At 47.4% G+C, this 15,456-nt stretch overlaps 1 protein-coding gene across 3 annotated transcripts in view; it reads right to left on the bottom strand.

Moving 5' to 3' along the window:
* The window catches only part of PRKCH (protein kinase C eta), a 116,131-nt gene that overhangs the window by 16,861 nt on the left and 83,814 nt on the right, over window positions 1-15,456 (bottom strand). For all 3 annotated transcript variants that reach the window (XM_048305855.1, XM_048305857.1, XM_048305856.1), the window contains 2 exons: window positions 2,904-3,042; window positions 1,787-1,975 (listed from right to left, as the gene is read on the bottom strand). In XM_048305855.1, coding sequence (XP_048161812.1) covers window positions 1,787-1,975; window positions 2,904-3,042 — 328 coding nt within the window. The remainder of the gene's footprint in view (window positions 1-1,786; window positions 1,976-2,903; window positions 3,043-15,456) is intronic.

The following is a 15,456-nucleotide window of genomic DNA, read 5'->3' as shown; positions in this document are numbered from 1 at the left end:
TTTGTATCACCAGCAACACACAATACAGCAGACAAGCAGAGGGGCTGGAGAGGAGACTCTCTTCCAGGCAAGGAACCAGCAGTTACTGAGCTGATTGTGTTTTGGAGATGCTCAGTTGCTTTCTATTTAAATTCTCACCTCCCTCCTCAATTCTGGCCCACTTTCTCCAGTGTCCCTCATCATGTTCCTTGCCTGTTAATCACAGAAGAAGCCTTAAGCTGTTAAAATTTGGCCTCTGAAAACAAGCTAGAGCAGCCTGGGTTGACTGCAGCTGGCACTGGCTGTTTCTGGGATGCCCTATCAGTGAGGAAAACTCATTTCATCAAGAGGCTAAAACACAAATCATATTTTATTACACCCTGAGATTCCTGTTACGACAAGCATCTACAGGACCTCATTTTACCTCCATCTCATAATTATGCAATATACCTGCAACAAATACACTCTTCTAGCACTTGTCACTGCAGAAGAGGAATTGGTACTTAAGAGGCACTTAAGAGGCCCAATCCAACCACATGAACACTGCTCCAGAAGCTGCACTGAGTCTGAAGTTCACATGTTTATCTTTTAAATATGTAATGAGTTATTTCCAAAACCCAAGAGAGCCTCCAGCATGACAATCAATCAATTCTGAGCACAACCTGTGATTTCAAAGCTCCTCTTACTCCTCCAGGAGTGGATTTTATTGTCAGTTGATTTCTGTGGAATTTATCAGATGTGTTTTCAGCTACAGGAAGTAGTTGTTTGAGTCATATACAACAGAAACCCTTCAGCAGAAAATATCCAGATTTTTACTACTAAGAACTCTCCTTTTTCCCTTAAATGATCCAATCACTGACTACGCCATTTCTTTGGGTCTGTGCTCCATGAGTTTCTATAAATTATTACCTTATCCAATTATTTCTTAGATCCTCTATTACTATAGTATTTACTGGTATCCAGTCTTTAATGCATCTTTGTCCACAGTGCTTTTACAAGAAAAGGGAACACGCTGACCCTTCTCCTTCCAAAAGGTTCTTAGAGATATGATTTGATGAGTGCCAGGAAGAAGTCAGTAGCAGAACAGCCAAGTTAGGTCTCCCAATTCGTAGTTTAACACTCTTGTCACAGGATCACCTTTTGACTCATTACAGAAAAGCCAGGCAGTTCCAGTCCATTAGACTCACAGCTCAAAATCTTCAAAGCTTAATTCCTATGTCACAGGCAAAGATGTGAGGCATGTGGATAAAAGAACTCCTGGAAAAAGTCAGGGATACACGGCAGGACAAGGACAAAGCTTTGCCAGCAACAGCTCTCCTCAAACTTTTTGCTGTACAGCCCCAGGGTTTTTCCTCCCAAACACACAAAACTCAAACCTCTGTCTTTGCATGCAGGGAGGCAGCAGTCCTGGGGGATGTTGGCATTACCAGGGAGGATTATCAGGAAGCCTTCACTTCTTGGCCATATGGTTGCTACTGATTAAACCCTGTGTTTACCTGCTGCTTCTGTTCTGGGTGATGACCACACATCGTCAATCATTAAGCAAGCAGGGGAATGCCCAGACACATGGACAGGCTCACACTCTGCTTGCCAAGCTGGCTACTAAACCCTATGAAGGCCATAACCATGCAAACACACCTAAGTGTGGCAGGATGTTTTTTCTGTTTACCCTTCAATCCGAGATAAGAAGAGGGTCAGGGTCAGGGTAACTGCGATTTCTGCGTGCCAACACCCCGGCCCTGCTCTCTTTTGCTGGAATTAGGCTGGAGAAAGCCAGGACAGAGAGCAAACAGCCAAAGGAACTCACTGCTTTGAGGATTGCCACTGCATCCTGCTGGAGCCACGTTGGGTAGACGACTTCATCATTCAGAATGGCCTCAAAGAGGTCGTCCTCGTTCTCAGCCTCGAAGGGCGCGTGGCCACACAGCATCTCATAGAGCAGCACTCCCATGGCCCACCAGTCCACGTCGGGGCCATACAGCATCTCCTGCAGGATCTGCAGCACACATGGGAAAGAAACACCAACCTTGAAGCTGCGTAACTGAGCAGGGCAGGAAAAAAGGATTTGGAAACATTAATGCAGAAGTTCTTGCTATGCCCTAACAGTGCTCTCTGTTAGGCTGGTGGATGTCCAGGAACATAAAGTGATCTCACTCTGGGAACCCCCAGATCAGCATAAAGGCACATCAGATGCATTAAACGAGGGCTGAATTAGCTTGGCTGGGTCACCTGGGGAACAAGCCCTTAGAATGATGCTGGGGCTGAGCTGGAGGAGAAGGGGCACTCCAGCAAAACTGCCTGAGCCTCAGAAGCGGCAGAGCAGCCACGTGTGTGAGCTGACCTTGCTTCCTCCTCACCCTTGGGAAGAAAACACCTACCTGGCTCCAACAGCAAGGCTTTCAGCTGGAAAGGGGAAGCAGTGTGAGTGTGGGAGAATGGTGCAAACATCAACCACAGACAGGAATTCAATTGTGTTGAAGGATGTGAAGCCCTGTCAGAACATCTGGAAGCATGTGGAGAGCAGCTGTTCCTTATAGAGGTGTTTATTAATTTTGTACTGAGACTGGAGAATGACAGGGAGTGTGAGGAGGTAGAAAAAGGAACTGAGTAACGAAGGAGAATTCAAGCTCCTTCCAAATCAAGCTGGGACAGCATCTGTATGTGCCTCTCAAGCTTTTTGCAGCTGTATTTCCATTTTTCACCTCACGTTTTCTAAAGAAAAATGAAAGCTTATATCAGTGCATACAGCAGCCTGAAGATTTACTCATGCTTTACTTCACAAGGGGCTGATAATACACCTAAGGAGGAAACCTTGAGCTCAGCAATCACATAAGGCATAGCAAAAGTCACTGGCTGTTCCAAAGCTAACCTACACTTTCCATATTGTGACCAAGTTCTCCTGACCAAAGAAAGGTTTCCTGTACCTCTGGAGCGATGTAGTCTGGTGTGCCACAGAAGGTGGCTGTGGTGATGCCATCGTGAATGCCCTCCTTGCACATTCCAAAGTCTGCCAGCTTGCAGTGCCCCTCGTAGTCCAGCAGCACGTTGTCCAGCTTCAAGTCCCTGCAATGAGAATCATTCGGTCACTGCGTGCTTGGAGCAGTCCCACAGAGATGCAGGCAGCATCCCAGGCCTCAGAAGCTCAACCTGCAACCTGGACAAGCCTCATCAATGTAAAAAAATAAACAAAAGTCATGCAGGAGGGGTTTTTTTTTTTTGATTCATCTCACATAGGGGAAGGAGGAAGAAGTGTCACTCTGCTGAATGGCATTTAATGCAGGCAGGTGCTGCAGGAGTTGGCCCACACGGCTTTCCAAACACACCACCAGCCTGGCTGGCAGCGCTCCTGCTCGCCGAGCTCTGGGACTCACTGGAGCAGAGGTTGCCAGAGCTGTCAGATTACGTAAGGGTGTTATGATGCAGCAGAACGCTGCGCATGGGCCACACTCTGATTCAGCAAAGCTGCACTGGAGGAGACACTGGAGCTGGGGAGCAGAGCAAAGCCTCTGCAGAGGGGAAGTACGTTCCCTATTCTCCTGAGGTGTTGGGGCTTCAGTCCTAGATTTCCTTGTTATCAGCTTGACTGATAAACCCCACCTGGAGCATTGTCCAAGCTGAGAAGAAAAGAAACTCCCTGCCAACATCACACCACAGGGGCAGGGGGAATCTTCAGGCAGCACAGGATGCCTCCATTGTTACAGCAAAGTCTTAAAGTCCTCCCAGCTGTATCCATTCCAGCAGTGCACTAATCCCCCATAGTGCACATTGGAGTGGGGACCTCCTTGACACTGTCACAAGAGATCTGCAGCCCAACAAGCTGCAGAGGGACACTTTTTCCAATACGTCACTTCTAACAGCCTGGGAGTTCCTCGCCAGAAGCAGAGCTGCCAAAATGACAGAGCCCTAACAAAGCTTATCAGCTTGCCTGACCTTGAGATCGCCCACAGGAACAGCCTGCAGCCAGAAGCACTGTCAGGAACATGACCAGGAAGCACGGGGTCATCTGCACACTTAGGCGATGCCTGCCTAAAAATACACCAACTCGGAGCACCTCCGCTTTGCAGCTGCCAGACAAGCTCCAGGCACCACTGTGGATGCAGGAGAGGAGCTCTGATGGGAGCTCTGTGCAGCACAAACAGGTCACATTCATTTTTTGAACTGTCTCAGGTGTTGGCCCAAGAGCTGCCCAGAGCCCTCACAGCAGCTCTGTGACGGGAGGGACCTTGACAGAGCTATCTTCAAAGTTATTCTGATGCCCACATCAAGATCAAAAAACTAAATACATTTGAGGGTCTCAGGGTCCCTTCATGAAATCCATGCTGGATCTCAATGCATTTTGCCCTTTGGTTGGTTATCTATTTCCCTGGGAAGGGGGAGCAGTAGGAAGGGTGGTAACATAGGTGGTGACATCTCCATACCAATATAAAAACCTATGGTCGAGCTGAAATCTGAATTCAGCTTGATCCTGTTCATCCTTCATCGACGATCCTAAAGTGAAAAATCAGGGGGTTGATGGCTCTGTTGTGCACTGGCATTTTCCACAGCCCACAGGACTCAAGACAGCCCTCCCTCATTTACACTGCTGCACTGGAAAGATCAAGGACACATTGTGTAAGACAATCAGAGCCACATCCTCTCCTAAAGAGATAAAGAAAAGTATTCTTAGCCTCTTGTGAATGGATAGGAGAGCAAAGGATAGAAGTTAAGAAATTTGCCTGTGCCCCCCAGAGACAAAGCTGAACACCAGCTTCCTGAATTCCAGCTCCGGATCTTAATCACAAGATCACACATCCCCTCTTCAACTTTAAGATGGCCTGGCAATGCAAGACAGCAAAAAGCCTTCTGCAACACTGCTGCCCTTCCCGGCAGGCCCATGAGCTCTCCAGTGGCTGCTGAAATTTGGGTGCGAAGGACAGTGTCCATGCCTGTCTCACACTGCAGTGTTTGCTCTAGGTGGGACGCTCAGGAGACATTTTCTCCCTTCTGAGAATCACAAATGATGGCTGAGGCATGTGGGCAAAGGCTTGTCCTGGAAAGGCTTTAGGCAAGCACAGGGAGAGGTTTGTGTGTAGTTGCCCACAACAGCCCGTCTTCAGCAGTAGTTTACAGCCAAAGCTCCTGTTGCTCTTCCCTGTGGTTCCTGGCAGGGCAAGGAAGCCCTCCAAGCATGAAGGCAGGCCTTGTTTTCAGGAATCTGCCACGATGTGGTTGAAATGCACAGTTTATTCTTGGCTCAGATTTAAATGCAGTGAACACCTTCTCAGTCCTGGGCAGTGCTGACTGTTGCGGTGTGCCCCTAAAGGTAAAATTGGAAGGGGAATTTTGGTGAACTCGCTTGGAGATCCCCCTAGCAAACCTCCCCCTGTTCCCTGGAACATACACCATGTCCTGGCATGCTTTGGGACTACCTCAAAATACACCATGTGAGCCAGCAGAAACACAATCACAAACGTGGAGGAGCAGAGGCAAGAGACAGCTGTGGGGCTGGGCCAGCTCTGCTGACCACGTCACCAGGGCATGCTGCCACTTCCCCGACTCTGCCCCACAGGACATGCTGCAGGAACCCCCAAATCCCTGCTAGCTGCATAGTGCACCATGCTCATCCCAGCTCTGAGATGGCAGGAGTTCTGCAGGTGCAAGAGTGCTGCGCTGGCTGTGTCCTCCCAGAGAGCCTCTATCTCCGTAATTGACATTAAATTTAAACTGTCTGCCTCTCGCTGGGTAAGCATAGTTTTAACCACATGAGGCAAAGCTCCAGCCCTTGGCTTCTCCACACTGCACGTTAAACCCATTAACAGTGTCTGTTGTCTCCTCCTGACTTCTGTCCAGCAGTGTGAAACCCAACACTTGCATTTTCTATTTTCACATAACCTGTAATGTGACGTTACTCTGGCTCTCACTTGCTCAGGCCCTTGGCTACGTGCAGATCATTTCAGAAGAGGACCTCCCATGACCACAGAAGGCTGCTCAATGCTCTTTGCTCAGCAAAGTGACAGGAGATGATCCCACATGTCCCTCTCAAAGCAGGTCTCGTGGGCCAGCACAGTGGCAACCTCAGCCACTGGTTCCTCTGGAGCCTGCTCTCTCTGGCTGCCCCATAAGATAATTCCCTGGGAAAGCTGTGGTTTGAGCATTTGTCTCAAGCCATCCCAGCAGTTGTGAGCTCTGAACTCACTGCTTGATGCTGAGAGGTCTCCCCACACACCGAACCCTGTAAGCCAGCACGGCCACATGAGAGGAAAAACACTGACAGTTCTCTGAGATTTACAAGGAGCTCTTCATTTTCGCAGCAAGGATTCCGGGAAGCTGATGAAACTGGAAGCCATCCAGCTCAGAAAGGCCAAATCTACCTCATTTCCTTAATACTTGCATTTTCCATTCAATATTTTTAGCAGTTCCATGAAGCAGTAACGGCACAGAGGTTTTCTGAGGCTGCGTTTCTAAGGTCCGGCTGAGGTTCTGCCTTTCACTGGCAAACCTTCCCTGGAAAACAGGCTTCATCCTGACTCAGAAAAGGCTGTCTTTGTCCTCACCCTCAGCTATGGCACACTGGCTTAATGGCCTTGTTTAGTCTAGACCCAGAAGAAATGATAAAATGAGCTGCTTCAGCGTCACTCACTGGGAGAGGTGTTCTTTGCACATCTGCTGCTCGAGTTTGACATTCATAAAAAAACCCAAAATTACAACTGCAGATGATCTGATCCTTTTCCAAAGCATCTGTCAAATGCAATTTCCCTGCACTGGGGAGTTTTGCCAGGGAATGTGTGTTATACACGTACTTGCCACTCGCTCCGACCATCTCACTCATGATGTAGAAACTGTATTTGGAAGGATGAAGTTTGGTGGGTTTTTCCCCTATTTTGGTTTTATCATCCTGTTGTGGTAAGAGCTGTACATGTAAGGATCCAGAAGAGTAAGGGTGGCAAACACTGGCTTCCTGCTTCTGTTCAAGGTTATCCCAGGTTTGCTAATCTCAAAGGTTCTGTTTAAAGCTCATTAAAGCCTAGTGTTCCCATCTCAATGCAAATCATTCAGTCATGAAAGCTGTGGGTGCCAGCCACAAAGGTAGGTGTGACTAACATAAAACTCCAGCCAAATGGTTTTCAAAAAATACACAATGAAAAACAAAATCACCAAACCTGAAATTAACTAAATGAGTAACTTTGGCATTTCTGAAGGGGAAAAACTTTCCCTTTAGACACTCCTTGGAAACATTTTTGGGTGAGCAAATGTGCATTCAAATCCCTTTGCAAGCAGGGATGAGATTTTAATTTTTCTCCACCTCTTCTGCTGAAGTCATTTTACTTCACAGAAATACTGCAATCTCCATCATGATGCAGAAAAACGTGCTTCTAATGCCTGCTCTGGTAGCCAGAGCAATACCCATTTCCAACTCCTGCTCCAATGACATTGTAATTTTTTTTTTTTTTTAAATGAAGCAACTTCAGCAGAAGAGAATGAAAGATGTACAACCTGCAGAATAGCATAGTTGGTAAGGTACTTAAGGAAAAGGTAGTATTTTTCGAGTTGAAGGCTTTGCTCCAAATATAGTGGACAACAGATTTAAACCCATACTTTGATTAAATAAGGAGGAGAACAGATGGAGATCTCAATTTTATGTAAAGCCCTAAATACTCATGTGGAGCTGATGCTGTTTCCCATTTTACTTTGCATTCATTAGGAACATCCAAACTAAAATATTTTATTTTACCTGAAAGCAATGCTCTCTTGACTTGCAAAAAAATATTATTGCTTTAAAAAAGCCTTAACATTAATTCTGAGCCCTCAAAATGTTTTTCTGTCTTTCTTTCCATACTAAATTTTGGAGACTCAGTTAGGAAACGCAAAGAAAATAATTATTTTCATGAATCTATTCCCATCAGCTTTGGACTAGGGACCTCCACATTTTGTCCCCAAGACTTTACACCACTTTAGGAATTAAGGCTATTTCTGTTGTATGTCTTGGGTTGTAGAGAACTTGCTTATAAATTCCTTCACAGAAAATGGTTCACATCTCCCACATTTTTTTAATAACAGCCAAACATTATTTATTTGTATGATCAAGCAAGCTTTTATAACCAGAAACTCATATTCTCACAGCCCCAAGGAAGAGTTAAGCATGTCCTAGGCCGTGGTAAAGTGGAGTGGCAGCAGTAAATACAGGCTGAAGCTGACACCTGCAACATATTCCACCAGAGCTACGACATAAAAACCCAAGCTGAGCGGCTGGTATTTGCTTAGGCACATCTTTAGGGCAGGAGGAAACACTGAAATCACAAATGAAACACCAGGTTACTGGCCTTTGATAAAGGGAGTCACAAAGCAGAGATCAGAAAAAGATCAAGCTGCACTGAGCTGGAAAAAACCAGTTGAAATCCTGAGTTTTGCTACCAAATAAAAAGACGAGCTGGCAGTCCCTTCCAGCCTTGGAAGCTTTATTTAATTTGACTTCTGTTCAACTTCACAGGGGGAAATTAGCACAGTTGGAGCAACTCCCTGCGCTTACAGAGGGACCCTCGTGGGCACAGCACCAAGGGAAGAACCAGAGGCAGGACAGGGTGGTTCCCCAGCATATAACCAGTGTGTAGGCATTTACACACACCACTGCGTGGGAACTGCAGGCTGAGATGGAAAGTGTTGCTCTACACACCTGCAGCTTCCCAGCACAATCCCTAAAATCCCATGGGATTTAGTCTGTGCGCCCCATTCTCCGCGGCACTGCACGGAAGTCATGTCGAAATACACAGCGTCTGCAAAACATAACTTCAACTCTTTGTTTCCTTGAAAAACATTCCTTTGGGTAAAGAAAACATTTATTTTGGTTTCCAAACAACCTCTGAGGTGAAACCCACCCAGACCACTGTCAGCCACACAGACAGCCTGGCTACAGCAAACTGCAACCTGCAGTGCAGCGTAACAGCCAGAAGTGAAGGGAAGATCTCTCCAGGTATTTGTATCATAACTACCAGAAAGTAGGAATGAAACATAGCAAGTGCCCTTCTGCACTGGCCTAACAGCCAGAAGCTGTTTTCAAAAGCTGACCAGACTTAAGTGTTTAGGGACTGTAAATACAGCCACCACGGCTCCAGGCTGACCTTCTCATTTCTCACAAACAAAGCAATAGCAGAAATGTGATATAATGATTCAAGGATCCAACTCAGACTCGGGGTAAGTGGCACAAGTAAGTGAAACTCTACTGAAAATCCACACTCACTGCGGGGCCATTTAACAGAAGACAGCAGCCTGTCCTTGCTGGCTGTGGGAGCCAGAGGAGGCTTCTGGGAAAGCTCCATCCTACAGGCACCTTAGCATCTGAGTAGTGCTCCAGCTAGGAGCCCAGCACCGTTCCTGGGGATTTTACAGCCTCATCCCACCGGAGCACATCCTGTAGACTCCACAGAGAGCTGGGGAGGGGAATGTGGCAGAATACAACAAGAGCCTCCTGGCTTGTCTCTGCTTCACCCAACTCACCCTGCTGGTACACAGAGCCTTTGGAAAGGCTCTGCACCCATGGGTTAGGATAAAGGTGTGATGGATTAGGGACACTCAGCCTCCAAAGCAGGCTCCACCTCTCTTGCAACACAAGATGTTATAGACTGATGCAATACAGACTCGAGTCCAGACTCGAGACGCAACACTAGAACATTCTGAAAACTCTCACCACAGCACACGGCCAAGGACTGCCCTGAGGGCAAGGTCAGGGGGTTTGTGAATTAGTGCAAGACAGATCCTCACACCTGCACCTGTGCTCTTCAGGTGTCTAAAGGCACTTGGTATCAGTCTTGCACACTCACGGGGGTAAGTCTGATTAAGCTCTAAAACACATTCTTGCTCTGTTGCTTGGGCTTCAGACTAAACAGACTGGCAAGCACTGTATCCAGAAGTGCTCTGTTACTATTATTATTTTAATCTTTAAGTAAAGCAGCCCTTCAAGCACAAGGACAAGTTTATGCAAGCAATCTGCCTGCATTGAGGCAGCACCATGGGGTTTTTGGCAGACACAGACTGGCACCCAGCACTGCTGGCTGTCCATCTGCCTGACCCCTTCCTGCCAGCAAGGGCTCCCTGGAAGCAGTTCCCCAGCCCACATCAGGGCACTGGCCCTCTCCTGGTAAACTCCGGGCTGCTGCTCCGAAGACAAAGCAGTGCCCAAGGCACTGACTTCTCTTACAGCACAGGACATGGCATTACCCAGCATCCAAGACCTCTCCGGTGGTTTGAAGCACCAGCATTCCCACCTCCCCTTCCCTCTGGGCACTTCAGAAGGGCTCCTCTGGAAGCTGAACACAATTACTCACAGGATTTCATTGCTGCTGAGATGAGCAGGCGTGATTCATCCTCCAGTTAAAACAAGAGTGGTAGGCTCAAGTATAAAGGCAGAGACTAAAATCCCAGGGCATACCACGAGAGATAATCACAGAGCTTCCTCCACGTTGGTGGTACAGACCCAGCGGGACCTCACGGGTGCCCTGAGTCCCTCTGGGGTCGGGCACACCTACAAGCTTCCTCTTTATTACACCCACAGCAGCTGTAAGGGAGCTGATGACAGTGTCCAAAGGCAGCTTTACAAGGGCAAAAAGACACTCTTGTGAAATGGGGCAGCCACGAGCCAGAGCCATTACTGGTGAAACACAGACGCGCTGGAGGTTGCCACACTGGAGTAATCCCAAAGATGGCACAATCCCTATAATGTACTTACACATCCAAATTGGTGTGCTTGCATTTTTTATAGATACTTATATATAATCTATGTATTATTTGCTGCACTTTTATGTGGGACTCTAATCAGGAAAGAGGAGCTACACTTGAGGTATTTCCCTGAATCCCAGAGCAAATGTCCTCCCATTTACTGCAGAAAGGGGAGAGGTGAACAGAAAAAGGCTTCGTGTCCAGCTTTTGGTATGCACACCACACATTCCCCCTCCAGATGAGCTGCCAGCCTGGTCCTGCTCCTCAGTCCCACTGGGCAGCAACACTGGAATTTGCTGGCCCTGAAACATTACTTGCTGAGTTGCTCCCAACAGAGCTCCTATTTTACCGGTGCCAGAAAAAGAGGGAAAAAGGAAAAAAAAAAACCAAAAAAAACCCCCAACCACAATGCTTCTTTTTGTGCATCTCATTGCCTGAAGTCTTCAGAGGAGGCACACAACAGACTCAAGACCCAAATGCAGGAACAAGAATCAGGTGACTGATGGAGCTAGGAGAGGTTAAAAAGCACAAGCTTGTTGTGTCACTTTGACAAAAATAGATCAATGTTGATTCAAAGCCTGATATGGAAATTAAAATTAAATCAGGTTTGTGCCCACAGCACAGCACGGTCTCAACACTGTAAGATGGAGTAAGAGTTATCCAGGATTAGTCAACACCAGCTGCCCACAGCCCACCACAGGGCTGCTGAAGGCCCTGTCCCAGCTCCAAGCTGTCCTGGTAGGATCAGGGTTGGCCTATGCTGCTGAAAAGGCTCCTCCTTCCACTGGCACACAGTTACAGGTGCCCATTTCACCGCTGTGTGCCACTAAGCCTGCCCTGGGGGAATGACACAGTAGCCCACACCAAAGCAACTCTCCTGCTCATCCCACAGCTGACATGGAATCCACCCTCCCCACACTCCAGTCCTAGGAGGTGTATTTCACTCCCAGAAATATCAAAGAAAATAAAGGTGTCCCTGTCCATCAGGATGATGTGTGCAGACTGCCTCTGGCACCGGCTTGGGCAGAAAACCAACCTGTGCTGGTACTGGCAATGCCAGCAGGGCTCTGTGGCAAGGACATTCCTGCCTGGAACCAGGAAATTTGCTCTCCACATTCATCTGACACAGGTAAGGTTTGCTGAGCCTGACTCTGAATCCAGGGAAATCAGTGGGAAAAAAAATCCTGTAAAGTTCACTCGATTTTGAATTAGGCCCTGAGAAAAAAAAAATTACTTAACCTTATTAAGGCTCTGAATTACAGATCCAGATTAATAAAGCTAAGGCTATAGGTGCTAATCTCCTTTCTACAATGGAATAAACAAAGCTGAAGGCAGAAGTACTGTATTTTTAGACAGGCTTTTTTAAAAGCACCTTGCTTTGGCCTGTAGATTTCCACTGCCAAACCTACTACTAACTTTTGAGGGAGCATCCGTGCTGGCCCGCTGTGGATGCTTTTTAAAATCTCACCATCTGCACTGAATTTTTATGCACAGAGCAAATGAACAGTCTCCTTGCTAGTGACACATTGTGGGCACAAAGCACACAGCCATTCCACGGCTGCACAGGAGGGGGTTCTGCCTGGTTCCCCTTGGAACAAAGTTTAAATGAATTTCCTAGGAAATGCTGTCTTGAGAGCTGTTTCTTAAAAAAACAAACTGACACCATCACTGATATAATTGGCTCTTTTTTTTCTAAAACTCCAGGGAACAGGAACTCCAGTGTTTGGGCAAACACAGTGCTTTTCTGACTGCTCTGATCTCCCTGCTTTTGGCCACACCAATCACTTAAATATAAAATGGAAGAGGCTTTTGCAGGAGCCTAGCAGATGGGTCATTATCCCAAGATTTAGATTCTCGCTTCATGTGAATTACTGTTGTTATTCACTCATTACAGGTGATTCACCCAGAGCTGTGTGAAGCCAAAGGATCCTGGATAAGCAGGGCAGAGCCAGGTGGAATTCCTGGCTGGGCATGCTGAGCTCTCTGCAGTCCCACTCCGACTCCTCCCAGGCTGCCTGTGTGCAGGAACCAGTGACACTGACCTTTGTGCCAGGCCAGCAGGGACAGACTAGATCCCCTGTCACCCCAAATGCCACACAGCATCAAGCAGACCCCCCCCAAACTGCCCATGAACAATGCTGGATGGTGTTGTCCCCACTTCACATCAAGTACTTAACCCACAAGTCTCACTGGTCTGGGCTCCCTCTTCAGCGGGCACAGGGGAACAGATGCTTTCCCAAGCCACTTCAGCCCCTCTAAATTTGACTCACTAGCTGACCAAGCTACCAAAGTTCTCAAATTAGGTGCCTTAGGTGGCTGTCTGATTGAAAGCAAAGCAGAAGTAACTCAGAGCAGGGGTCAAGTGATGGTCCCCTGACATGGCTACCAGGCACAAGGAGCTGCCAACTCCCTCATTCCTGCTATACAGGAAACAAATGAATGGCAAAATAAAATAAGCACTGCCTCCACTGACCCCACCAAGAAAAAATACGAACGGGACATGAATGGGGAAAGTCTGTCTTTACACTGCTTAGCCCTTGAATTTTTAGCACTTTGATACGTCAAGTCCCAGCAAGCCCCTTTGGCCTCTGCAACATATGACCATGGAGAAGGATACCCAGAGTACTGTGTGTCTTTCTGGAATTATGCCCCTTGTCATATTCAGATTTTACTATTCTAGCTGTGGAAGATCTGAAGCTGTCAGGTCCCTCTTGCTTACACAGGCTCCAACTATATGTCTTGCTTATAAATCCCTTTGAGTCAGGAAGAAGACACCACAAATCCCCACTGAAACTTATTTCTAGTCTAGGGAGAAAAGAAACATCAGGCAAAAATCTTGGTGCCTCTTGCTGAGACACCACATCAGATCAAAACTCAGAATTACAGATTTTTTACCTAGACCTCCCATGTTTACAACACAGGCCAGAACTGCACAACAATACACATTTTCTATCACAATACAAAAGTTAGTCAACTTGAAGGCAAGATGATTTTCAAAAAACTCCTTGTCTGTGCTCACTAAAGCTATACCCAGGTGACATCTAAAGTGCATTGGTTTTTAGCTCATGTCCTCATCAAAGTTTAGCACTCTCCATCTACAAGACTATATTTTTATTCTGTGGCAGGAAAGCAGTTCTTAATGTTATTGACCATTCCAGTGGGTTCAGCCATCAAGTACTTCAAACTCATCTCCGCAGTCAAGTGCTGCTGCTCTCAGACTGGACTGCAGCTTTCAGATACTCTCCCATGAATAAATAATTGATTGAGGACTAATGTAAGACCATGGAGGCTCAGAGAAAGCAGAATGACTGTACTGTCCTGAGAAGAAGTAATAAAAAGGGCATTATTTTAATACCAACATGCTGAAATGCATCACCCACAATAGGCACATTAAAGCTAATGAACCCCTGGAACTTTTCTAGATGGATTTGCAGACATGGAGCAATAGATGACCCATGTCCTCTCTGCACTTTGGGGACATCATTTGCAAGTGGTTTATCTGTCCTCCATCTCCATTCTCAAGCAGACTCCACAATACTTTACTTCACAAATGGTTTGCAAACTTCTTCATGGTTTTGCAAGAGGAGTGATTTCACAGTACCTGAAATGATCTCATGGCTGTGAGAGCACAGGACACTGAGTGGGGGGTGGTGGTGTGGGTGCTGCAGTGTACTTTGTCCTGCACTGTTAACAGGAAAGCAACCAATCACACCATAACACAGCAGCCACTTTCTCATGAAGGTTACGTCCAAGGGCATTTGGAATCAGCTTTTAAACACCGGGTTACTTTCACTTCCCACCTCCCATTGTCCCTGTGGTGACTTGGGAAGCACCACAGTGATAAAAACGCAAACCCATCCTGATTCCTCTCCAGCCAATCTCTTAATTTCGTGCTGCAAGTTTTGAATCCCTGAGTTTCCCTTGCACATGCCTGCATCTCCACAACCACCTGGAACTCAACCCTTGGGCATCAAGCGCTTGCTGGCACTCCTGGCACCACCAGCAACCATCAGCATGGCTGGAATGACTCAAAACAGAGAACACCCAACAAGATGACAATGTTTATCAACAGCCTCTCATCCCTCCACAGCAACCAAGGCGGCTCCGCCCAGGTACGGAGCGGGAGCAGCCAACACCCAGGGTGATGCTCGGATGCAGCAGGCTCTGCCCCAGAGCTGATCCAAGCTGCAGGGATCAGGCAGAAACACTTTTCCTGTGCATCCCCAGATGAGCCTGCCTGGCAGACTTCTTTGCCAAGTGTTTCTCCACTCTGGCTTTCCATCTCAAGGAGAAGCACTCCACAGCCCACCGGCTCCGATGCCCACACGGCACCTTCATACCACAGGAGTCAGAGCTGTGGCGTTGGTGACACATGACTCAAACACGTGGTGAACTGCTCTTAATCCCAGCAGCCAAGTGAGCAGAGCTCCCCTCTGTCCTCAGCTGCCCTTTTATGGGCAGCTGCAGCTTTTCCTGGCATCTGACTAGAAACCCTGTGGCTTTTACCTCATGTGTATGAGGTAAAACATGGATTTGGGCGTAGAGCCTTCCTGCATCTTGAAAGGGAAGTGTCTGGGTTTAGCACTGTCCAGCTGCTAAGGTGGCATCGGGGCTGCTTTTTAGAACCTAGACAGCAAGATCCCTTTTTCTGGTGATTTAAGCCTCCTCCTCCAGCAGCACGGCCACAGTGCTCTCCAGCTGTACTTGCCTTTTCATACCCTGTCCCATCATCCGCATTTTTCAGGGCAGTGAAGGTGCTGCATGCCTGGCAGGCGGTGCCCTGCAGGG

This window comes from Corvus hawaiiensis, chromosome 6 (assembly GCF_020740725.1).
Source record: "Corvus hawaiiensis isolate bCorHaw1 chromosome 6, bCorHaw1.pri.cur, whole genome shotgun sequence".
In the NCBI taxonomy this organism is placed as follows: domain Eukaryota; kingdom Metazoa; phylum Chordata; class Aves; order Passeriformes; family Corvidae; genus Corvus; species Corvus hawaiiensis.
This window is presented reverse-complemented; position numbering and strand designations above follow the sequence as displayed.